At 41.1% G+C, this 26,868-nt stretch overlaps 2 protein-coding genes across 2 annotated transcripts in view; one reads left to right on the top strand and one right to left on the bottom strand.

Annotated features, from left to right (window-relative positions):
- The first annotated feature begins 2,568 nt into the window (after positions 1 to 2,568).
- Positions 2,569 to 26,868, top strand: part of kynu (kynureninase) — an 81,542-nt gene continuing 57,242 nt past the window's right edge. The window contains exon 1 of the mRNA XM_060918812.1: positions 2,569 to 2,638. The gene's annotated coding sequence lies outside the window, so the exon portion shown is untranslated. The remainder of the gene's footprint in view (positions 2,639 to 26,868) is intronic.
- Positions 17,482 to 23,184, bottom strand: lgals2b (lectin, galactoside-binding, soluble, 2b). Its single transcript, XM_060918040.1, has 3 exons — positions 23,087 to 23,184; positions 21,201 to 21,369; positions 17,482 to 17,628 (listed from the first exon to the last, which is right to left on the bottom strand). Exons 1-3 carry the CDS (start codon positions 23,182 to 23,184, stop codon positions 17,482 to 17,484), a joined length of 414 nt encoding a protein of 137 aa, XP_060774023.1.

Raw genomic sequence — 26,868 nt, 5'->3', positions numbered from 1 at the left:
CAGTTTTCTGACATTTTTGTGCATAACTGTTGGTTACGACATCTAAATCCTCTAATCTGCTGTTTATATTGTTATGTCATACAAGCCTTGGTGGAAGAGAAACTAATTTATTATTATAACTACTAATGATCTGTGAATAATTATAAAGTGACTGCAATATTTAGATTTATTAGATCGGACGGATATCACCTTCTGGTCTTTTACCAATCTTGAGCTGTACAATTTTGGTGAGTCTGCACCCTGGGGAGCCTCCTTGGCTTGGTTCTTGGCTGAATCGGAGTCCAGACTGAGGTGGTCTTCTGCTGTTGTTGCCCACCCCCCTGAAGATGCTTTTCTGCTCACTATGGCGGTAAAGAGTGGTTATTTGACTACTTGTAGCCTTTCTGTTTGCTCCTCTAACCTCTCTCAGCCAGGTATTTCTGTCTGCAGAACAATCAAATGCTTTTTTTTGTTTTTCGCACCATTCCCATTCTGTGGGATTCATGACTTGAATCAGTAATTTTTCAGGCATTGTGCTGCAACCATACGATTCGATCATTGAATCATTTCACGAATGTGATGGTATACAAGCTAAGTTATGGTGATTTTATGAAAATGGGTTTCGTTGAAAGTGTTCCCAGTAAATTATTTCTCGTTTTTATACATTTTGTACTACAACTTACTTTAAAATTAATCAATCATTCAGATCACTTGAATTCTACAAAGTGTAAAGGAGCAGTAAGCTGAAGTTGCAAAGTCAAAAATATGTCAAGATGTCTTGTCTCCATCTCCTGTTTGAGTTGAGACACTGCAAACATTTCTTGGAGAGAAAAAAAGCAGCTGGGACTGGAATCTCATCTCATCTCATTATCTGTAGCCGCTTTATCCTGTTCTACAGGGTCGCAGGCAAGCTGGAGCCTATCCCAGCTGACTACGGGCGAAAGGCGGGGTACACCCTGGACAAGTCGCCAGGTCATCACAGGGCTGACACATAGACACAGACAACCATTCGCACTCACATTCACACCTACGGTCAATTTAGAGTCACCAGTTAACCTAACCTGCATGTCTTTGGACTGTGGGGGAAACCGGAGCACCCGGAGGAAACCCACGCGGACACGGGGAGAACATGCAAACTCCGCACAGAAAGGCCCTCGCCAGCCACGGGGCTCGAACCCGGACCTTCTTGCTGTGAGGCGACAGCGCTAACCACTACATCACCGTGCCGCCCCAACTGGAATCTTAAATGGACTGTTTTCTGTGTAGTGCATAAACAGTAATGGTATAAAGCCAGAAATTGTCAGCTTATTTGTCCATCTTATTATTTTTTTTAAATTCTTATCACTCATGACAACACATTTAGCCATTCATTATGCTGCAAATTCAATATGATTCAAGGTCAGCATGAAAGATTTCACAATGAAAATATTTCTGCTAGTTTTTTAAATAGAGCAGCGGCTACAATTATCGACACCTTAATAATCTTTTAGCCGTTGCAAAAGCAGAAAAGACTTTCAATACGCAAATTGTGCATGAATAATTAACGTCCACTGGAAAAAAAAAAAAAGAGAATTGATTCCCAATTACTTAGCGAATCAGATCACGTGACACCGTTCCACAATTATCGACATTCAGATGATTATTTATAAAAAAAATATATATATATCATCAGTATGTGGTATTAAGTTAACAAAACATCTCATCTCATTATCTCTAGCCGCTTTATCCTTCTACAGGGTCGCAGGCAAGCTGGAGCCTATCCCAGCTGACTACGGGCGAAAGGCGGGGTACACCCTGGACAAGTCGCCAGGTCATCACAGGGCTGACACATAGACACAGACAACCATTCACACTCACATTCACACCTACGGTCAATTTAGAGTCACCAGTTAACCTAACCTGCATGTCTTTGGACTGTGGGGGAAACCGGAGCACCCGGAGGAAACCCACGCGGACACGGGGAGAACATGCAAACTCCGCACAGAAAGGCCCTCGCCGGCCCCGGGGCTTGAACCCAGGACCTTCTTGCTGTGAGGCGACAGCGCTAACCACTACACCACCGTGCCGCCCTTAACAAAACATAGTTTTTATTTAAAATTTGTTTTACATAGACTTATATTTAGTACAAAATATTTTTTATATACATCACTGATTCTTGAAACTTTGGCAAAAACGTGTCCCACTAAGAAAAGTTCTAAGTCTGTTGGAAATTAATAATGTTTTCATAAATAAAAAAAAATTAAAGTTATAATCGGGGGTCCTTTGCACATATGTAAGGTTCTTTTATAGGATTGTTTTTATTTTTTATTAATTTAATGATTATATTCTGGCCACTGCCTACAAAATCAGTTGTCCTCGAATAGGAGCTAATCATTTCAACTTGATTTAAAAAAACAAAAAGTAATAATTTAATTGAATAATACCTTTACTACATGAAAGAATACATCGTTATATGTATTTAAAACTGCAAACAGTGAGTTTTGAACGATGTTTACTATTATTTTGTGGTTGCTCAAAATGTGTCCCACATATTCATCACCACCGTCAGATATTTACAAAAAGCAATAAAATCAGGCAGCTACAAGGTCAACTATATTCCTGAGGACCCTCTTTTCAAACCTTCAGCTCTACTGCATGCTTCCAGATTAAGCAAGCTCCTGTAAGTTTGGTATTTTCTCTTAAACTTGTTCATGTTTTTGGACACTGCTACACTCACAACCATAGCATGTCAACACCGTCACTTTTGTATAAAAAAATATTAGATTAGATGACGACATAAATGTATACTTTTTAAGAAGAGGTCTGAAGTAGCTCGCAACAGAGGGAAAACAAGATGGCTAATGTGAACAACGCCTGCATATCATGTGAAAGAGTAGGTTTTTGTCACCACCGTCAGGTTTTCTGTCTGACGGTGGTGACAAAAACCTCCAAATGGCCCTCAACGGAGGCTAGAACATAATTGTTGATCACGATAAATACCAATATGACGTGATGTTTCATTAACCTCTTTTATATTTATGTAATTCCTCCTATATTTCTTCCCTATTGTCCAACCCTTAGGGGATGTAGTGTACCTTTCCTCTCTCTCTCTCTCTCTCTCTCTCAATTCACTATTATGTCATGTTCATTTGGCTTATGTCATTTGGGATGCACATAGGGCACCTACTACCTACCTATATAGCACATAGTGTCCCTTCTCCAATGACTAAAGCCAAATGGAAATGGAATGACCTTTAACCAAATCCAACATTCATAACATCTCCCTCAATTTCATAGTCATTACACTCAACTTTGACTTTATGTATTTTAGGAAGTTATGGCTAGGCAGGGCGGCACGGTGGTGTAGTGGTTAGCGCTGTCGCCTCACAGCAAGAAGGTCCGGGTTCGAGCCCCGTGGCCGACGAGGGCCTTTCTGTGTGGAGTTTGCATGTTCTTCCCGTGTCCGCATGGGTTTCCTCCAGGTGTTGAATTAATTTTTAAATGAAAATGAGTCCATGAAAACACAAGTTATTAAATATATAGCATTTATAGCCTATATATATTGTCATTTAAAAGTTAAAATAAAATGACCGATAATAATGGACAATGACGGATTTTTTACGACCCTGTCCGTCAAAATGACGGGCAATGAAAAAGTCTAATGCAACCACTGCTGCAAAGTATGTAAATCCAGTGCTGGATAGCGTACCTAATATAGTGTAACGAGTAACGGCCTGTATTGTTGTAAGTGTGTGTGTTCTGCCTGCGCCTTGCTCCCTGTCTGTAGTTGCGTGCATTGCCTCTGTCTTGCACTGCGGTGGTTCCCACGGTAGCCGGGGGGGGGGGGGGGGGAGTGAAAAAGTTAAAAAAATTTTTGCCGTTCCGCCATGCTAGTGCGTTTTACCGGGACATGAGATTTCAGCATTTTTATTCTTCTCTGTCTGTAGCTTGAATAAGTTTAGGCTACTGAATAACACTTTCAGTTAAAGTTGAGTCTGGTGCTTTTGTGCTGACGCTACAATAGCCTACTATCACAATAAATATCCCCCGTAACATTTCCCGTTTTCTACTCATCTTTCTGTGATTGCCCCTCTTTCCCACGGTTGTATGTTGTGGGTGTGGCATTAGGTGGGAAAAGTGCTTTTTCGGGATTCATCAGATCATTCAACTGAGAGCTGGTTCGGACCGAGCTGAGAAATATATTCGCTATGCAGAGAATAACGGCGTTTTTTAAAAGCAATGATGGTGGAAACAAGAATAAAAGAACGGATGAGGAAGAAAGTGTAGTGAAGAAAGCTAGAACGACAGGAAACGGTGCGGGAAAATTATATAAATTCAACCCTCAGTGGTTAAAAGATTTCGAGTGGCTGGAATATGATGCTACTATGAAGGAGATATTCTGCAAATTTTGTAGGGCAGCCCCGTCAGCAATGGCAGGCTCCACATTGTTTGTGACCGGGAACCCGCTCCTGAAGCGCGATGGAGTGGTGAAGCACGGCGAGTCTGGTTGGCATTGTCGCTGTCGCGAGTATATATTAACCGTACACAGACCAATAATGCAGGTACGCTTCAAGCTGCTGTCACCAAACAAGTGGCCATAGCCAATCAGGAAGCGCTGCGGCAACTAAAAATTAAGTTCAACATAGCATACGTGATTGCAAAGGAAGAAATGGCATTCACAAAGTTCCCAGCATTGATTGCCTTTGTTAGCTCTGCTGTTGTTAGCTCTGCTGAGCTCTGCTCTCTGTTTAGCTACTGCTTGTTCATTCATTCAGTTGTTCATTTTTCATTTGTGGGTGATTCTCATGAAGACCTTCACATTAACATAAAAAAAAGTTTTTCACCTCATTTCAGTATTTTTTCAAGTTGAGAGCCTAAAATAGAGTGTGAACTTTACTATGTTGATCTTTTTTTAATGGAAAAATATTTTAATATAATTTTTTTCTTATTTGAGGCTTACATGATCCAGAATAATTCTCATCACCATTACAGTAAATGATGAAGCTAGATCATGAGTTAAACATTTTTGACAATTTATTTCATATTTCCACAAAATATCCCATTAAATGAACAGCACAGTCCATGACAATTACTTTATATATATTTTTTTTTTACCTTTATTTAACCTCACAGTGCATGGTAATGAGAATATTGAGTAACGGTAATGAGATACTCTTGGCTAATTTCACAAATAACCTGAAATGCTAGCAACCTATAACTTTGCCACATGTTAAAGCCTTATATTGTGATAATAATCATAAAATAATATATATTTTTTATTTTTAAAAGTAATGAGTATTAAACCATAACGGTAATGATAATAGACAGAGTAACTGAGGACAGATTTAGCAACATTAACATAAATATCACAAAGTAAGAGAAGAGTGAGCAACTGACCTTGTCTCCATTTTGAATCTTGTATCTGAAGTGATGCATCATGGGATAGCTGATCAATTTAAAGGCACGGTGTACTTTTTATATGGGGGTGAAATCATGAAACGGTAATGAGAAACATTTGGTGCGGACGCAGTTATTTTGTTTAAAATCAAGTACCTTTTTTTGTTCAACACAAAAAATATTAATATTATGCATAAATATAGATGTTTTAAAATAACTTTACACTGTATTTTTTATATAGTTAGGAATTTTTATATGATTTAAAGTAAACATTAAAAAAGGGATGCGGACACATAACGGTAATGAGAATTTCCATAGATTTTTTTGTTTAATTGATATAAAAATTAGTTTATATGATGATGAAAACCATTTGTCCATACAGTGCTCCCTATTTTCTTTACACAAAATATCAGAGTTTATGTGAATTAAGTATTGATTTTGGACATGTTCACTGCAGCTTCATGAGAATCACCCTTATTCGTTCATTCATTCTTTCTCAACTGAATTTTGCGTTTTATGTGTTGGTGTGTCTAAGGTTTGCCCTGCAATAAACCTTTAAAATGAAAACCTACTTGTGCTTGTGCCCCCATTTTTTTCCCTGTGCTCCTAAAATTTTTAACTTGGGAGCACGTGTGCACCTGAAAAAAAAAAGTTAGTGTAGAGCCCTGGCAAGGCGGGTCTTCTGGTTGATTAATTAACCAATAATAACTGTTGGAACTGAAACTCACCTTTTGTAATTTTTTTTTTTAATCTGAAAAGGTGTCGATTAATTATGGACTGTTTGATAATTGCTCTAGTAATATTTATTTCCAAGCCTTTCAAGGCTCTAAAATATGAACAGAAATATAAATCACTCAATATGCAGACACAATATATAACCATGTTGATAAAATAAAGTTTTCCTGGATTGAAATCATATATTTTTTTTCTTTATTTACTCATTTATTCTGTTTCTGGGAGTGATCTGAGTAGCCTGGACCAAGTCATTTCATCTTGATGCTGCTAATCATGACCTTACATTCAAGGCATTTAGCAGACGCTCTTATCCAGAGCCATGTACAACCGGACCCCGACGTACCCACAGTAGTGGGCAGCCCAGGAAGTAGTTGGGGTTCGTTGCCTTGCTCAAGGTCACTTCAGCCATTCCTGCTCATCCAGGGAATCGAACCGGCGACCTTTTTGGTCCCAAAGCTGCTTGTCTAACTGTTTGGCCATGGCTTCCCAGTGACATCACAATCCATATTTTTTATCGCGTACAAAACGATTGTTCTTTCTGAATATATGTAGCTAAAAGACTGCCTTTAATGAGTCTGAGATAAAGTTATAATTTTTTGGACATTGAGTGAGGGGGGGGGGAGAGAAAGAAGGCCCACTTTTAACTTGAGCTTTTCTTTATTTCAAGAACTGCAAGAAGATGAAAATATGCTATTTTTGTACTGAATTTACTGTCAACTGGAATGCTGTACAGTGCAAGCGCTGCCTCATCAACCGTATCCTTAAACCGTTTTGCTCGCCAATGTAAACACTGTTATCACTCAGTTTTCTGAAGTGTATTTTGTGCTTCAGTGAATCTTAAAAATGGCGCAAGAGAGAAAATTGGTCCCTCATATTTTCTTGATTAAAAAATGATAACATCAAATACAATTTTATATTCATTTGACCACAGTCTCATCTTAAATGTAGTAATTCTGTGGAAAATCTGCATCTGGCAACATCGAACTGAACTGTCGGTGGAAGATTCTCGACAAGTGGGTGCTCTTTTGTGTACCTGCAACATCAGGAGCATTCAAGTTGCTGGAACTCTTTCTGAACACTGTGGTCTGGTATTTGAAGTTTATTTTCCATCCCCGGTTTCATTTTCACTGACTGACTGTTCTGGTGTTTAGTCGGCACAGCGATCGAGTGTGCACTCCACACTCAGCTTTTTCCCTTCTGTGCCGAGGCAGTGAGGTCAGCAGGAAGATTGAGTGCCTGATGCAGTGTGAATTACTGTAGACTCAGGAATTGGCAAATTTTGAGGTTAACACTTCTGGTCCAGTCCAACACACACAATTCACTGATACATGTGTCAGCAGTGGAGGTAGTGTGGTCTGTGTGTGTGAGTGAGTGAGTGTGTATGTGGATCTGCAGCTTCTAAATTCATGTGTGTGCATACACTAACTACATGGCCAAAGGTTTGTAGAGACCTGGCCATCAGGCCCGCCGACAGGGGGGGACAAACGGGTATGTTGTCCCGGGCCCAGGAATGGGGGGGCCCAGAACTGGGCTCTCATGAAGTTGCGATTATTTTATTTCATTTCAAAATGTGTTGATTTGGGGGAGAAATGTGCTATATTTGCATTCAATAAATGATTTCTAGATCTTTTGCCTTTATTGTCTTTGAAAAAGGCGTCAAGAACCCCCTACCACCCATAATGCAAAAATGGTTTGGTCTGACTCTTTGATTAAGGGGAAAAAAACGACATCGTTCGATCATAGCGCTTCGACAATCAGCGTGCGTGCCATTTGCCAACATGCACAAGTCAGGAGCACAGAAAAGAAAAGAGAAAAAGAGAGGAAGAAACCAAGAGACTCAGGGGCTCACTGCATAAATATTTTAAAAAAGATTCGGATGATGCAGCAGGTACTAGCAAAGGCAGTGGGGCAGCTGAGCCAGGTAAGACCAGTGTTGGGCACGTTACTTTCAAAAAGTACACTGACAGTCAATGAAAATGTCCAGGTGACATTTATGAAAATAATTTTATTCATAAGCTATGAAATCATGTACTAGAAGCTTACAGATCAATATACTGACATTTAACTCGAGATGAATAAACAAAAAATCACAATTGTTGTGAGCTTTGATAATGTACAGTCCGAACAAAATGGATACCCTGTAATTGGAAAGTTGCAGCTTCAGTACCGAGTATTGTCCCCACCAACAGCAATACAAGCCGTCAGTCTGCGACGCATACTGCGTATCAAACGGCGAATCCTGTCTTGTGGAATGGCCTGCCACTCCTCTTGAAGAGCCTGGATCAGTTGACCTCTGTTCATGGGACGAGGAACACGGTTCTGGATCTGAACACCAAGGTGATCCCATAAATGCTCAATGGGATTGAGATCAGGTGAATACGCAGGCCATGGCAGGGTTTGGACATTCAATCGACGCCCAACTTCTGAAAAACTTAGGCCGGCTTGCACCATGCCGAGGGCCCGCCATCTGTCATCTGGATTTAACCGTGGCATCTTGGACACAGGGCGGCACGGTGGTGTAGTGGTTAGCGCTGTCGCCTCACAGCAAGAAGGTCCTGGGTTCGAGCCCCGTGGCCGGCGAGGGCCTTTCTGTGCGGAGTTTGCATGTTCTCCCCGTGTCCACGTGGGTTTCCTCCGGGTGCTCCGGTTTCCCCCACAGTCCAAAGACATGCAGGTTAGGTTAACTGGTGACTCTAAATTGACCGTAGGTGTGAATGTGAGTGTGAATGGTTGTCTGTGTCTATGTGTCAGCCCTGTGATGACCTGGCGACTTGTCCAGGGTGTACCCCGCCTTTCGCCCGTAGTCAGCTGGGATAGGCTCCAGCTTGCCTGCGACCCTGTAGAAGGATAAAGCGGCTAGAGATGATGAGATGAGATCTTGGACATAAGGAATACAAAAGTCGGCTTTTTCATGGCCTTAATAAAGGCTATCCAACCCATCCTTTCAACCGTGTACAAATTTTTGTTTTTCTCCAAAACAGCACTTTGAGCTGATTCCTAGAGACCACTCCCTGAAGACTACTGAAAAATGTTTGGATTGAGGAGAACTCATTAATGACTTCTGTGCACGCTATTCAATAGAAACATCTCAAAACAAACATTTCCCCAACTCCGTATTGCATAATATGTTGAATTATTGACCTGGACTTTTTCATTGACTGCCAGTGTAATTAGTTATAGTTACTAGTTACTTTTCCCAAAAAGTAACTGAGTTAATAACTGAGTTACTTTGTCATAAAAGTAACTAATTACCAGGGAAAGTAATTATTCCGTTACATTTTGTTCCCCCTCAAAAAAAATCAAATTCAATTAGTGTAATCATAATAAAAGTGAATGTTAAATGTGTTTAATGACTGAAATGGACACTTAACAGAACCAATTAGTAATGTTATCTACACTATATTAATATTTTTGTGGGACAATGTGAGATAAGGCATCTATCAAATGTAATATATTTTTGTAGTTATTAAAATTATGTTACTAATTACTGGCCACTGACGAGGACAAACGCTTTGTTCCTCGACATAATGTGGAACAAAGTTGTATCAAACGAGGGGAGAGCAAGTCACACTGAACACCATATCAAACGCACAGGGCATTGAATCATTTCATAACCGCAACGGCTTAATAACATTGCGTTTCATATATCTGATTGAAGCTAAGAATATTCACATTAGCCCGCAGTCATATCCCGCCGTTTCTCGAGCGGTGTGTTCTTCTCTGCTTTTCACACTGGACAGTACGCACAACAAAACGCACAACAAAAGTCCGGCGCATTGCATTTCGCACCTGAATAGTTGCAGACGAAGGAAATGTTAAAACTGTAAAAATGTTGAAATGCTAAAATGAAATGGTTGTTGACCGGTTGAATGGTTTTTGAATACCTGTCATTTAAGGGTTGGAGTGAGTAGAGACTGGGATAAGAGAGGTGGGGGTGTGTGTGGGTTGGCCCGGGGGGGGGCCCATTCAGAGCATTTTGTCCCGGGCCCAGCCAAAGCTGTCAGCGGCCCTGCTGGCCATCACACCCGTATGAACATCCCGTTCCAGATGTAGTCCATCTTTGCTGTTGTAACAACCTCCACATTTCTGGGAAGCCTTTCTTGATTTTGGAGCAGGGCTGTGGGGATTTGCCAATTCAGCTGCAAGAGCATTCATGAAGTCGGGCACTGATGTCGAGTGAGAAGACTTGCCCCAACCCAAAGGTGTTCAGTGGGTTTGAGGTCAGGGCTCTGTGCAGGCTACTCAAGTTCCTTCACTCCAACCTTGGCGAACCATGTCTTCATAGAGCTCACTGTGTGCACAGGGGACAGATTTGGTTCTCTGAGTTCCAGTGAAGGGAAATTGTAAAGCAACAGCACCCAATGACATCTGATACCGTTACCTGCTTACAACTTTGTTTCAACAATTTAGGGAAGAACCACATCAGGATATGATGATCAGGTGTCCACAAACCTTTGCCCAAATAGTGGGCCGAGATACTGTGGGCATTTTAAAACCTCACACGAGACTTTTTTAAGAGGGACAGCACATGTGGAGAGCTTGGGAATTAAGCTAAGAGAGATGAGACTGAGATGGTATGGGCACATCCTGAGAAGAGATGCAGAGCATGTTGGAAGGAGAATGTTGAGGATGGAGCTGCCAGGCAAACGAAAACGAGGAAGGCCAAAGAGGAGATACATGGATGTGGTGAGAGAGGACATGAAAGTGGCAGGTGTGGTAGAGAAGGATGCAGAAGACAGGGAACAATGGAGACGAAAGATCCACTGTGGCGACCCCCTAATCGGGAGCAGCCAGAAGAAGAAAAGAAGACACGAGACTTTTTTGGATGGTTTCATACAATTTTCTGGACTCGCCATTCATCTCATCTCATCTTAGTATCTCTAGCCGCTTTATCCTGTTCTACAGGGTCGCAGGCAAGCTGGAGCCTATCCCAGCTGACTACGGGCGAAAGGTGGGGTACACCCTGGACAAGTCGCCAGGTCATCACAGGGCTGACACATAGACACAGACAACCATTCACACTCACATTCACACCTACGGTCAATTTAGAGTCACCAGTTAACCTAACCTGCATGTCTTTGGACTGTGGGGGAAACCGGAGCACCCGGAGGAAACCCATGCGGACATGGGGAGAACATGCAAACTCTGCACAGAAAGGCCCTCGCCGGCCACGGGGCTCGAACCCAGACCTTCTTGCTGTGAGGCGACAGTGCTAACTACTACACCACCGTGCCGCCCGATTTGCCATTCAAATGATTAAAATTATCTGAGTGTAGTTTACACCTCCAGAGATTTCTAGATTTTTCTTGAGTCGAAGCATCTAATACAAGGCTTTTCAATACCCCCATCTTTTAACACTTTCCTACTGTTAGATTTAAAGCCATGATTTAAGTTAGCTTTATAGCTACACGTGATTTAGGATTGTTAAGACTTTATGATTTAATATTTTAGAGCTTTTTAAGATCCTTTATTATAACAGTGATTTTAAACTATCCCTGTGTAACCTGACCTTCCTCCAGTGGAGAAGACACACACTTCTTTGCTAAGACTAAACATAGTAGAATTGTCGTAAAAACATTTCGCACTTTGATGTGCATAAATGCTGAAATTGCTGAAACATCCGTTGATATGAAATATTATTTTGCTTATGATTGAAGGTTTCATTCACACACACACATATTGTAAGGTTTTATTCCTTTGTAAGGATAAAGAGGATAAAGGGGAACCCTTTCACCTACTAAGCCTCCAATAATAAGGGGAAAGAAAATGTGGACTGATGAAGAAACTTGCATTTATTTATTATTTTTTATACCTCCGCTCCGAAGGAGGGGGCGGGGGGTATACTGGTTTACCTCCATCCGTCTGTATCTCCATCCGTCCGAAACACCCTTTTCAGCAACCACAAATCATAGCCACTTGGTGCCAAACTTCAGCTTGGGGTTCTATACCGTGTATACCGGTACCGTTTTCAGATCTGTCGCACATCAACTTCCTGTTTACCAACTGAATGTGTTTATGAAACATATACCGTGGATTTACAAAATTTTCATAAGACTTTTCTCTTCTTCCAACTGGAGATCTGAAATCTAGTTACTCCAGCTGCACACACATGTTCATCATATAAATAGTCCTATGGTGTTTCCTTGAGTTGATTGGAAAGTAATGTTTGGTTATCCCAGTCATAGGGATGGTAGTTTTCAGTTATCTCAATCGCACACATCCGTTCATTGTATAAATGGTCCGATGGTGTTCCTTAGGGCCAATTGGATGGTAGTTTTTGGTTATCCCAGTTGGACACACACGGTGATCGTATAAATACAACCATGATTCCAAAAAAGTTGGGACAAAGTACAAATTGTAAATAAAAATGGAATGCAATAAGTTACAAATCTCAAAAACTGATATTGTATTCACAATAGAACATAGACAACATATCAAATGTCGAAAGTGAGACATTTTGAAATTTCATGCCAAATATTGGCTCATTTGAAATTTCATGACAGCAACACATCTCAAAAAAGTTGGGACAGGGGCAATAAGAGGCTGGAAAAGTTAAAGGTACAAAAACGGAACAGCTGGAGGACCAAATTCCAACTCATTAGGTCAATTGGCAATAGGTCATTAACATGACTGGCTATAAAAAGAGCATCTTGGAGTGGCAGCGGCTCTCAGAAGTAAAGATGGGAAGAGGATCACCAATCCCCCTAATTCTGCGCCGACAAATAGTGGAGCAATATCAGAAAGGAGTTCGACAGTGTAAAATTGCAAAGAGTTTGAACATATCATCATCTACAGTGCATAATATCATCAAAAGATTCAGAGAATCTGGAAGAATCTCTGTGCGTAAGGGTCAAGGCCGGAAAACCATACTGGGTGCCCGTGATCTTCGGGCCCTTAGACGGCACTGCATCACATACAGGCATGCTTCTGTATTGGAAATCACAAAATGGGCTCAGGAATATTTCCAGAGAACATTATCTGTGAACACAATTCACCGTGCCATCCGCCGTTGCCAGCTAAAACTCTATAGTTCAAAGAAGAAGCCGTATCTAAACACGATCCAGAAGCGCAGACGTCTTCTCTGGGCCAAGGCTCATTTAAAATGGACTGTGGCAAAGTGGAAAACTGTTCTGTGGTCAGACGAATCAAAATTTGAAGTTCTTTATGGAAATCAGGGACGCCGTGTCATTCGGACTAAAGAGGAGAAGGACGACCCAAGTTGTTATCAGCGCTCAGTTCAGAAGCCTGCATCTCTGATGGTATGGGGTTGCATTAGTGCGTGTGGCATGGGCAGCTTACACATCTGGAAAGACACCATCAATGCTGAAAGGTATATCCAGGTTCGAGAGCAACATATGCTCTCATCCAGACAAGTCAAGTCAACTTTATTGTCAAATATGCTATACATGCTCGACATACAGCACAGATGAAATTTCAGTCCTCTCTGACCCACGGTGCAAACAGGCAATGCAATAAATAAAAATAAAGATAGAATAATTGAAAAAAATATATATATAAACACGAGATAAAAACTAGACATAGACTAAACACTCATATATACAAACATATATACACACACACACGTAAATTGGTGCAAATAACCAAACAGTCAAGGGCACTTGAGGTATAGCAGGTAAACATGAAATAAGCAGTATAAACAAACTAGCAGCTATTAAGGTGAGGTAGTGTGGAATAGTGCAAATGAGCGAGGTAAAGTGAGATATGCAGTCCCTGAGTTCATTGTGTTTATGAACGTTGAGATGTATGTATGTGTGTGTGTGTGTGTGTGTGTTTGGGGGGGGGGGACTGTGAAGATGACATGTCAGATGCTGCAGGGGGGACAGGGGGGTGTACGGGCAGAATCTTTGGCAGGGGGCAGAGGGGGGAGGAGGGGCAGAACAGGGAGGGAGTTGAGCCTCCTGACCGCCTGGTGAAAGAAACTGTTCTTGAGCTTGCTAGTTTTGGCCTGGAGACTCCGCAGTCTCCTCCCCGACGGCAGCAGACTGAAGAGGCTGTGAGATGGGTGGGTGGGGTCACCTGCAATTCTGATGGCTTTGCGGGTGAGGCGGGAGTTATAAATATCCGTTAGAGAAGGAAAAGAGACACCAATGATCCTCTCAGCTGCTCTCACGATGCGCTGCAGAGTCTTGCAGCAGGACACGGTGCAGGCGCCGTACCACACGGTGATGCAGCTGGTCAGGATGTTCTCGATGGTGCCTCTGTAGAAAGTGTGCATGATGGGGGCCGGGGCTCTTGCTCTCCTCAGTTTGCGGAGGAAGTACAGACGCTGTTGAGCTTTTTTGGCCAGTGATGCAGTGTTGTTGCTCCAGGACAGGTCTTCAGAGATGTGCAGACCCAGAAACTTGGTGCTGCTCACCCTCTCCACTGCAGCACCGTCGATAGATAGTGGAGCATGCTGGGTGTGCTCTCTCCTGAAGTCCACAACAATCTCCTTCATCTTCTCCACGTTCACCCAGGTGGGTGAGGGCTGAGTGGAGGGCAGTGGAGATGGCGTCATTGGTCGAACGGTTGGACTGATATGCAAACTGGAAAGGGTCCAGGGCGGGGGGGAGGGCAGACTTGATATGCAACATGACTAGCCGCTCGAAGCCATTCATGAGGATGGGAGTGAGTGCGACAGGGCGGTAGTCATTGAAGCAGGAGGGAGATGGCTTCTTCGGGACCGGGATGATGGTGGTGGTTTTGAGGCACGTAGGGACAACAGCCTGGCTCAACAAGATGTTGAAGATGTCTGTAAAGACATCTGTGAGCTCCTCGGCACAATCTCTCAGGACACGACCAGGAATGTTATCAGGACCCGGGGCTTTTTGTGCATTTGTCGTCCTGAGAGCTCTCCTCACGCTGCCTGGGGACAGCGTCAACACCTGGTCGCCGGGAGGTGGTGGGGTCTTCTGTGCCGTGGTGCTGTTGTCTGCCTTAAAGCGAGTGAAGAAGTCGTTCAACTGATTCAGCAGAGACGTGGAGTTGTCACAGGTCTGCGGCGAGGGCTTGTAGTCCGTGATGGTCTGAATCCCCCGCCACAGGTTCCTGGTGTCTCTGCTTTCTGATTTATTAGGCTTTAAAAATAAACATTTTACGCCTATAATTCAAATGCATATTACAAATGTATGACAAGGGCTACCATAAAAGCAATTATACCACTGGAAAGAGCTTGTTTTGATTGGCAAATGCACAAAATATTAAGTTGGTACCTTAAACCAAGCTATAAATATTAAGGTATCAAGTACGGCATGTTTTACAATAGACGGAAATGCTGTTTTAAGGCATATAATATAATATGCATTTGAATTATAGGCGCAGAATGTTTTATTTTTTTATTTTTAAAGCCTAATAAATCAGAAAGTTTGATTTCTTTTGAACACATACCCTAATTGCCTCAAGAGTACTATAACATGAGTAATAAATAAGAAAATTGGAAAGATCTGGTGTGCTTTAATGTGGAGATATGGGGCGTCAAAGTTGCTCCAACGCACATTTTTTTAAATGATTTTCAGCAAGCCATAACTTGGCAAATATTGAACTGTGAAATTTCTATTTTAGTATTTAAAGGCGTCTGGCATTGAAGAGCAATCCTTGAAAATTTCATGCATCTTATATGAATAGTTTAAAAGTAATCACTTATGGAATTTAGGTCCGTTTTCTGTAGCACGCGTTTCAACAGTGAAATTGGGGCCACGCCCCTTTTATAAGCCCCTGTATTTCAGAAACTAATGAAGGTACAAGCCTAAAATTTTGTACACTATTTATTGGGCACACTGACAATATTTCCAGAAAGTATGAAGCGAATCTGAGATGGTCAGTGGCGAACATTTTTCTAAATCTGGTGATTTGGGGCGGAATTGCCTAATTTAATAGAAAAACATGTAGCCCACCTACTGCTTAAATTGGAAAGCATATTCATTTAAGCTGTCCTCAAATTAAAGAGGAAATGTTGCACTGTTATTTGCAATGTGTTAACATACTGTATTGTCGGTGTACTGTTGAGAGTTTATTAACTACACTTAGTTCAAAGTAATGTACTTTTAAACAGAAGAACTCAAATCAGTCTCAAGAGCATGACTGTCAATACTGTATGTTCAATCTTTCTGAGACAGTTTTACAGAGCTACTTTATGTTGTCAGTTTCCTGATTTATTTTATGAAGGCTACATTTGTACTATTAAAATGTCAATATACACTCAGTCCTGTTACTGTAAGTGAGATGCTGACTGGTGTTTAAATAAACAGTTCATAAAACTGGAATTTAAATGTGTGATTTATTCTGACTTCGGTAAATAAGTTCTTGTACTAAAAAAAAATTAAGGTAACAATTTGCATGGACAATTCTGAGTAAAATGAAAGGAAATGTTAGAATAACTAAAAGGAATAATTTTAACATTATTAAAATTAAGTTGGTTCAACTTAAATAAGCTTGTAAAGGACAAGGCGAATCATGTTGCTTGTACTAAAGTAGTTGAGTTGGCCTAACTAGAGAAGTCTTGTGGCATGTACTCAATACTAGGTAAGTGGAAATAACTTGAAAATATCCATGCAAATTCATCAATTTGTTACGTTGAGCCAGCACATCATTTGTTAGAGTGCAGTTTTTCTCCGAAAATTAAAATACAATCTTGTGACAGGGTGGGAAAGTGGTGTAATGGTTAGCACTGTCACCTCACAGCAAGAAGGTTCCGGGTTCAAGCCCAGCAGCCGACGGGGGCCTTTCTGTTTGGAGTTTGCATGTTCTCCCCGTGTCTGCGTGGGTTTCCTCCGGGTGCTCCGGTTTCCCCCACAGTCCAAAGACATGCAGGTTAGGTTAACTGGTGACTCTAAATTGACCGTAGGTGTGAATGTGAGTGTGAATGGTTGTTTGTCTTGATGTGTCAGCCCTTTGATGATCTGGCAACTTGTCCAGGGTGTACCCCCGCCTTTCACCCATAGCGAGCTGGGATAGGCTCCAGCTTGCCTGTGACCCTGAACAGGATAAGCAGTTACAGATAATGGATGGATGGAATCTTGTGATAGAAGAGTTTCTAATGTGAAGATAAAAAATTCTAGTCACTATTAGATTTCTCTCGAGAACACTGCATGAACAGTTATTGTACATGATATTCAGAAATGGAAGAAATAAAAGTGTCTTGGATATGATCTTATAAGAAGAAATCGGACCTTTTTTTTGTACTGGTTTTATTCACAAATGTTTCAAGGTTTCCTTTTAGACACCTTACTTTCTGTAGTAATGTTTAACAGGATTTCGCATCATACATGGTTTCTCAGTGACCCTCGACTGGGAGTCATTGTTATAAAGGTTGGGTTACAGATATATTTAAGGTGGAGTGGTCCATCGGATTGATGGGATGTTCTTCCATGAGTGAAATCACTGCAGACCACCTTATTTGTTCTTGATGCCCAGAATCTTGACATCACCTCGCACGTCAATGTACTTGAAGCAGTCATCGCCGAAACGGTTGGGGAAGCTCATCATTGTGCCGTTGGGAAGTTTGATAAAAAATTGTTCATTGTTGAAGTTAAACACCACCTGTTGGAAAGACAACCAGCAATATCAAGCAACAGATTTCAAGTAGGTGGCAATATGATGATTGGAAGGGGTTCTTCTCAAGCAAATTATTATATTTTTCCATTAACTACGATCATGTTGAACATTCTCAAGAACAGCAAGATGACTATCAAACAGAGAAGGCGAGTGATTCCATGTTCTTGAAAACATTTAAACATGTTTTCTCCAGCTTGCATGGGTTTCTTCTCATTAGCTATATATTAGTGTGAATGAGTGTGTGTGCATGGTGTCCTCTGATTAACTAGAGCAGGGGTCATCAAACTCCGGCCCGCGGGCCGACTCCGGCCCGCCACCCCCCTTTGACCGGCCCCCCTAGCCCCTCTGCCCCCCATCACTTGAATTGATATTTAGTTATAAAATGAACTATTCATATTTTCCGAATTTTCGTCATATGCTCACAATCAAGCAGTGACAGGCAGCGCATGCGTGGAGAACTGTCAGTGTTCAGGACAGCAAAATGGCTAGCGGTCAGCGAAAAGCTGACAGAGAGTGCAGAGTTTTTAAAGAACAGTGGACCACCGATTATTTTTTCGTTCAGTGTAAGGACCGTGCAGTTTGTCTTGTAGGTAAAGAAAGTGTGTCAGTTTTCAAAGAATATAATCTGCATCATCACTCCGAAACCCGCCACAAAGAGTATGCTAGTTTGCGAGGGCAAACAAGAGAAGACAGGATTCGGAGGATGAAATGCGGACTGGCTGCACAACAGAATGTATTCCTTCGCCAAACCCAGATCAACCAGGCTGCTGTCCGAGCTGGCTATAAGGCAGCTCACCTACTAGCTACCCATGGAAAGCCGTTTACTGATGGGGACTTTGTTAAAGTATGCATGCTTGCTGTGGCCGAGGAGGTGTGTCCCGACAAGAAGGATGCGCTCAATGCGGTGAGTCTCTCCGCACCTACTATGACCAGGCGAACCGAAGATTTGGGGGACAACGTGTATGACCAGCTGAATGAGAAAGCGTCAGAATTCGAGTTTTTTTTGCTTTGGCCATGGATGAGAGCAATGACGTGTAGGACACAGCACAACTGCTGTGATCTATCGATCTATTGCTCATATTATTATAATTTCACTGTTTTTTAAATGTATTTATAGGCCTATTTATTTGACCTTTATTAAGTGCTGCACACAATTATTATTAATAATCTCAACAGGCCTACCTACAATTTATAATTTTCCACTCACCTTTGCCAGTGTCAATCACCTCAACTAGGCAGATGTTTCTTACCTTGACAGCTTTGATGTTATTTTTATTAGAAAATAAATAAATGGAATATCTGTGGTATTTCAAATTAAAACAAAGTGTGATGACTCGATTACTACTTTTGCAAACCACTAGTAAAGATAAACAAATATGTGCCAGGAATCAGTGTTGATATAGTAGTGTGGATATAGTAGTGTTGATATAGTAGTGTGGATATAGTAGTGTGGATATAGTGGTGGGGATATAGTAGTGGGGATATAGTAGTGTGGGATATAGTAGTGGGGATGGCTGTGCCAGGCTAGTAATCTCTACTACACAATGAGGCCTGCTGGTGGTCATATTTGTCTGGGTCATACAATTCTGTTATATAGCTAACCCGATCCCGGCCCCCCATCTCAGTCAGGAACGACAATGTGGCCCCCAGAGAAAAAAAGTTTGGTGACCCCTGAACTAGAGTCTCATTCAGGGCGTGATTGAAGATTAGGTTCTGGATCCCTGACCAAGATGGGGTCCAAAACTAAACAAAAGTCCATCCTGAAAATCTGGGATTTTTTTCCATTTAAAAGTGGCTATAAACAGGAAGTTTTCAAATTGTGAAATATTTCAAACAAAGAAAGTAAATACTGCATGCAATAGCTTGAATGCTGCACAATTTCAAGGTCACTATTTAAACAGAAGCAAATTTGTGATATTGATCATGTTGACTGCTTTGTACACGAGCTTAGATTGACCGCACGTCCAATTCCTTCTACTGCGCATGTGTTCAGATGATACTCTGATGGATTTAATCTAAAATGATCATAAATTTTTGCACAAACTTGTGGAGTCCATGGCTGCTCCAGTGCACACTGTCATTAAAGAAGAAAAAAAACAAGAAGACCGAGTCATCTATATCCCCCGCCCTATATACCAAATATATACCAAGTTTCAAGATTTTGTCACATTTTCCAAGTTGTGCTGGAGGAAACCAACCCAACCTCTTTACATGGCATAAACCCACAAGACCTTTGGTCCAGCTGAGCTAAAAATGAAAATTTCTCACATTTCTTGGTATCAAAAGGCACATATACATTACTTAATCAACACAGATACCAACTTTCAAGACCATACTGCTCATAGTTTTCAAGTTCTGCTCCAGAAACAAAACCTAACCCTAAGACTAACCTGAGAGACTAAGTCTGAAATTGTTTCTATGGAAACATGAAAAATTAAAATATCTCAAATTTTTTAATATGAAAAGGCACATCTACATCACCTTGTTAACATGGATACCAAGTTTCAAATCCATATCATGAATAGTTTTGGATATATGCTCCGGAAACGAACGTTGCTCTTAGAAAGTAAGTCAAAATCTATTTTTTATGTAAAAATTTGAAAAATGCTTCTTTTTCAAAAATCCAAAATAGCAAAAGGCACCAGTTCACATGTTGCTTGATATGTATACAAAGGTTCATGAAGATATCTTCAGTAGTTTTAAATATATGGCCCAGAAACGAAAACGTGACCGGACAGACGGACGGGATTCGTTTCTATATTCCCCGCCAAACTTTGTTTGGGTGGGGGATTTAAAAAAAAAAAAAAAAGGAGAAAGGCACTCAGGGGAGTACATAGCTCTGCCAAGCCACATATTTGGATGTGCTTCAAAACCGAATTAATTGTTCCTTGTCCCATGGCCCACTTTTCCTCAAATTTTCATCAAACTCTGTTCACTACTTTTTGAGATACATTGGGAAGAGTCAAACAAACAAATGGAGGCCAAATAAAGTTGACAGAGGTAAACAAATAAAAAAGGGGGGGGGGGGGGGGGCAAATATAAAGAAACTCTGAAATTTATGTAAATATTTCCAAGTTTCAATTTTTCAAAAACTTGAAATATTTTCACGAGTGCTCTCAGACTTTTAGTCCCCACTGTATGTAATAGTCATTAATTTCCAGTTTCAGATTTTCTCATTAGGAGAAAAAAAAAATTAACATATCTACGAATGAGTTTCGTAATTTAAAGAATGCGATAATAATTGCTGGTTTGTTTCTTTGGCCTCCGGCTACCACTCCAGAGTGTAATGAAGATGAGTTTGTGGTTTATTTCATGTCATAACTCTCATTATGAGTGCAACGTGAAACGAGAAGAGGTTATAAAACTGCACTGATGCAAAGGTCTTGCAAAATAACAGATGGCCAATGTGACTTCATAGATAAGAAAACAGGTGTGATCCAGTTGAGAACATCAAATAACCCCCGTGTGTAGATATAGCTTGGATAAACGTATAAATATTTTTGATGTGAATTGACTTGTATTTCAGATATCTAATATATATTAAATGCTTAATCCACCTTGAAGGACTCGCCCTGCTGAAAGGGGAAGCTGTGTTCCCTCTGCTCCTCACCCCATTCTCCTCGGAGGGAGTTACACACTACAACGTTGCTGTCGCCCCCAGAACAAAAGCGGGGGTTGAAGTGGAGTGCGATGTCATCAGCATTATGACCGATATTGATGGAGAATCTGCACAGAGATGAGAGATGTTTGTTCTTTATCAGAGATATCATCTTTGATCAATACATGCGCCCGTATTATACTAATCATCTTAGAATAGTGACAATGTTGAACATGAATGAGATAGATGTGCATTAGAATGTAATAAAATAAAACTATCATGACTAGTTAACCAGTAACTCTCTGGCTTTCCCTGGTGTTCAGGGTTGCCAGGTCTCAGCAAAATGTCCACCACAAAATGTACGCTTCAAATACCAACAAAGACTTGAAAGTAGCCCAAAGATTTTGGATGTTGGAAAAGGCATGTATCCTACGGTATATCCTTTTCTCCCCCCTCCCCCCCAGTCTTTCCACCTTTACCAACCTACTTCCTCCACCCAAAACCTTTATTTCAAAACAACCCAAATTATCCCAAGCATAAAAGCTGCAATTGTCTGTGCGGTAGGATTAGCTTCCTAATACGCTAGCATACTAGCTTGTGAAAAATAGCATGCTTCAGAGAAGCAGGGATTAAAAAAAAAACAAAAAAACCCCACTGTAGTCTCTGTTTATCTGAGAAAAAGAGGAAGATACTTTTTTCCAGAAGGAGCAGGAGATTAAGTTTAAACAAGTGTTGCCAGGCAAAACAAACCTCGCTCGGCAGCACTTATTTTATACCGATATGTTGATAATGGTAATATTTCTCAATCATCAGCTGTCCGGTTATAGTCCTTTGAAAATCCATGACCTTGAGTTTGACATTTCAAAGTCATTCAAGGTCAAAGGTCATGGCAGCAACTGAAAGCCCTTATGGGACTTCTTATACTGTATGTTGACAACGGTAAACATCTGGCTATCATGAACCATTTAAGAGTTATAGCCATTTGAAAACCCATGACCGTCAGTTTGAAGATCATGGTGCCAAACGAAAGCCCATATGGCACATCCTAGAAGTTGATAATGGTAAATATCTGTCTACCATCAACCATTTTCAAGTTACAGCCTTCTGAAAATCCGTGACCTTGAGTTTGACCTCTCAACGTCAAAGATAACGGTGTCAACTGAAAGGCCATATGGGAGTTCCTATATACTCATAATAGTAAACATCTGTCAATCGACAACCGTTTTTGAGTTAGAATGGAAAATCTTTTGACCGAAAGGTTGACCTTTCCGGTGACCTGACTTTCACCTTGACCCAATTACCACCAAAATTTAATCAGGTAATCTACGGACCATTGCTCGTCTACCCTGAAAATTTGAAGTCAATCGGTGCAACCGTCTAGACGCTAGATTGTTAAGACAGACACGCAAACATTGATTACAATACTTCGTTGCGGGCGAGGTAATGAAATGTTTATTCCGTGTTCTGTAATATAAGCTATATTTATGATGAGTAGTCTACTTCCTTCATGACAAACTGTCTTCGTTCTTGTTCTTTTCAGACTATATTTCAGTGAATGTATCATGATTAGACTGTTGCTTGTTGCAAGATACAACCTTTTAATTTAGTTTACAACATTTAATTTAGTTAAACTTTCAATAATTCGTCTTATGTCGAAATTTGTTGTGGACATTTTGCCTTATTTCATTTGTAATATATCAGAAATGTATACTTTTGCAAGAGTTATGGATGGATGGATGGATGGATGGATGGATAAAATCTGACGACTTCTATGGCATGCTTGATATCACTTCAACACCCAGCCTTCCTTGTTTTGGTACTTCCTGCCTTATTTAGTTCACTTACATATTACACTCCGACTTGGGTTTGCCAGAGATGACCAGGTCATCACCAGCCTTGAAGGTCATGTCCTGAACAGTGAACACCTGTCCAAATATAAGCATGACATGCAGAATGTAAGAACTCACTCACTCACACACACATGCCATATTTAACACACCACAAATGATTGCAAATGGGCAAAAAGGGAACTGATCCAGGATCAGGATATTACATATCATTCCAGGCTTGTGAGAAAAAGCATGTCCTGTTAGAAGTTTCTGGAATGTTTTATTGAGTGTCAGTGGCGTAAGAGGAGACTGGGTTATCTGTATCCTGCCATGCCCAGTGTTAATGAATAACACAAAGTGATGCATCATACCGTATCAGGTGACATTTATGGTACACAGAACAGGAAGACATTTGTTCAAACACTGACTTGATAATATTTAACTTTACGTCTCGATTGTGCACGTATAGACTACATTTAAAAAAAAAATCCATTTCAAAGTCATAATACTCATTCATATAGTATTCTTACCATTGGTAACTATAGTAAATATATCTCCTACATTATGGAAAGGCTTACATTCATTCTGAATGTAAGCCTTTATATTATGATCTTGAATCTAATGACCTTGAATCTGCTCAATGAATAGCCAAGGCCACATGGAAATCTCCCCCCACACATGCCACTTTCATTGCGATGCTAAGAATGCAAATGACCGAAGTTTCTATTTCGTCAGTCAAACATTGAACGACAGTGATGAGAAGCAGCTATGAGGACTCTACTCACCATCTTGTCGCTGATGTGCTGAAGGTTCCAACAGAAAACCTTTGTGGACGTGTAGTTATCTTTTATAACGCTGTGACAAACCTAGAGGTGTGATCTAGTCATCTTTCATCCAATGGAAACACGGGGAAAGAGTAAAAACCAATCACGTTATAGCCTCCAGGAATGATGAATGATGTGATACTGTACAGTGTCTTGCAAAAGTATTCATCCCCCTTGGTGTTTTGTCGCATTACAAGCTGGAATTAAAATGGATTTTTGGAGGGTTAGCACCATTTCTAACCATTACACAACACGCTGACCACTTTAAAGGTGCAAATTGTTGTTTTGTTGTGACACAAACAATAATTGAGATGAAAAATACCAACAACTGAGAAATCTGGAGTGTGCACGGGTATTCAAACCCCCACCGTCAATACATTATAGAGCCACCTTTTGCTGCAATTACATCTGCAAGTCTCTTGGGGTATGTCTTGATTAGCCGGTTCACCATTTCACTACACTGCGAGTGACGTCATTGGAGTGAAATATCAGAAATTATTATGCAAACAGGACACTTTTTCCATGGAATAAACATGTGTTCTATTCCCTTCTAGCAGGTTCCATTCATTTGGTTCGACAGCATGCAATATTGTCAGCATATTGCTTATCCTACATGTATTACGTCACTCCACCCAATGGATAATGAGTGTTCAATATGGTTTATGATATTGCATGGTTGTCAAGACAACGTGACGTCACATGTCAGAGCTGATGCGAATATCCAATGAGAGAGTTTTTTGCTGCGCATGCGCGCAACCATTTCTGTGTTAGCCAGGAAAAAGAAAGACGCATTGATCACCTGAAAGGCTACGGTGGCGGCATGGTGGTGTAGTGGTTAGCGCTGTTGCCTCACAGCAAGAAGGTTTCGGGTTCGAACCCAGTGGCTGGTGAGGGCCTTTCTGTGTGGAGTTTGCATGTTTTCCCCATGTCTGTGTGGGTTTCCTCCGGGGGCTCCGGTTTCCCCCACAGTCCAAAGACATGCAGGTTAGGTTGATGTGAGTCGGCCTTGGGCTGAGGTGCCCTTGAGCAAGGTACCCGACCCCTGACTGCTCCCCGGGTGCTCTGGTGTGGCTGCCCACTGCTCTGTGTGTGTGTGTGTGCGTGTGTTCACTGCTTCAGATGGGTTAAATGCAGAGGATGAATTTCACTGTGCTTGAAGTGTGCATGTGACGAATAAAGGTTTCTTTTTTTTTTCTTTACCAAAACTTCATTCGATATTCTTCATTAGATATTTACAAGTAGTGGCAAACTGTTACTATTAGAGCTGGGACTTGACCTCAGCCAAAACTTAGCCAGACATGAAAAAAAAAAGCAACAGGGCGAAGGATTTTGCAAGGGACTGGTGGCAGGGTGCCAGGTAGCGCCGTTGTGTACTGTATACAACCCCAATTCCAAAAAAGTTGGGACAAAGTACAAATTGTAAATAAAAACGGAATGCAATGATGTGGAAGTTTCAGAAGTCCATATTTTATTCAGAATAGAACATAGATGACATATCAAATGTTTACACTGAGAAAATGTATCATTTAAAGAGAAAAATTAGGTGATTTTAAATTTCATGACAACAACACATCTCAAAAAAGTTGGGACAAGGCCATGTTTACCACTGTGAAACATCCTCTTTTCTCTTTACAACAGTCTGTAAACGTCTGGGGACTGAGAAGACAAGTTGCTCAAGTTAAGGGATAGGAATGTTAACCCATTCTTGTCTAATGTAGGATTCTAGTTGCTCAACTGTCTTAGGTCTTTTTTGTCGTATCTTCCATTTATGATGCGCCAAATGTTTTCTATGGGTGAAAGATCTGGACTGCAGGCTGGCCAGTTCAGTACCCGGACCCTTCTTCTACGCAGCCATGATGCTGTAATTGATGCAGTATGTGGTTTGGCATTGTCATGTTGGAAAACGCAAGGTCTTCCCTGAAAGAGACGTCGTCTGGATGGGAGCATATGTTGCTCTCGAACCTGGATATACCTTTCAGCATTGATGGTGTCTTTCCAGATGTGTAAGCTGCCCATGCCACACGCACTAATGCAACCCCATACCATCAGAGATGCAGGCTTCTGAACTGAGCGCTGATAACTCGGGTCGTCCTTCTCTTCTTTAGTCCGAATGACACGGCGTCCCTGATTTCCATAAAGAACTTCAACTTTTGATTCGTCTGACCACAGAACAGTTTTCCATTTTGCCACAGTCCATTTTAAATGAGCCTTGGCCCAGAGAAGACGTCTGCGCTTCTGGATCGTGTTTAGATACAGCTTCTTCTTTGAACTATAGAGTTTTAGCTGGCAATGGCGGATGGCACGGTGAATTGTGTTCACAGATAATGTTCTCTGGAAATATTCCTGAGCCCATTTTGTGATTTCCAATACAGAAGCATGCCTGTATGTGATGCAGTGCCGTCTAAGGGCCCGAAGATCACGGGCACCCGGTATGGTTTTCGGCCTTGACCCTTGCGCACAGAGATTCTTCCAGATTCTCTGAATCTTTTGATGATATTATGCACTGTAGATGATGATATGTTCACACTCTTTGCAATTTTACACTGTCGAACTCCTTTCTGATATTGCTCCACTATTTGTCGGCGCAGAATTAGGGGGATTGGTGATCCTCTTCCCATCTTTACTTCTGAGAGCCGCTGCCACTCCAAGATGCTCTTTTTATACCCAGTCATGTTAATGACCTATTGCCAATTGACCTAATGAGTTGCAATTTGGTCCTCCAGCTGTTCCTTTTTTGTACCTTTAACTTTTCCAGCCTCTTATTGCCCCTGTCCCAACTTTTTTGAGATGTGTTGCTGTCATGAAATTTCAAATGAGCCAATATTTGGCATGAAATTTCAAAATGTCTCACTTTCGACATTTGATATGTTGTCTATGTTCTATTGTGAATACAATATCAGTTTTTGAGATTTGTAAATTATTGCATTCCGTTTTTATTTACAATTTGTACTTTGTCCCAACTCTTTTGGAATCG

This window comes from Neoarius graeffei, chromosome 4 (assembly GCF_027579695.1).
Source record: "Neoarius graeffei isolate fNeoGra1 chromosome 4, fNeoGra1.pri, whole genome shotgun sequence".
In the NCBI taxonomy this organism is placed as follows: Eukaryota; Metazoa; Chordata; class Actinopteri; order Siluriformes; family Ariidae; genus Neoarius; species Neoarius graeffei.
Note: the sequence above shows the minus strand (reverse complement) of the source record. Positions and strands in the feature narration are given on the sequence as shown.

Coding starts and splice junctions, on each gene's coding strand:
- lgals2b (XM_060918040.1), bottom strand. CDS start 23,184: ATGCTTATATTTGGACAGGTGTTCACTGTTCAGGACATGACCTTCAAG. Junction 21,370..23,086: donor CCCAAGTCGGAGTGTAATAT/GTAAGTGAACTA, acceptor ATCTCTGTGCAG/ATTCTCCATCAATATCGGTC. Junction 17,629..21,200: donor AGCAGGGCGAGTCCTTCAAG/GTGGATTAAGCA, acceptor TCTTTCCAACAG/GTGGTGTTTAACTTCAACAA.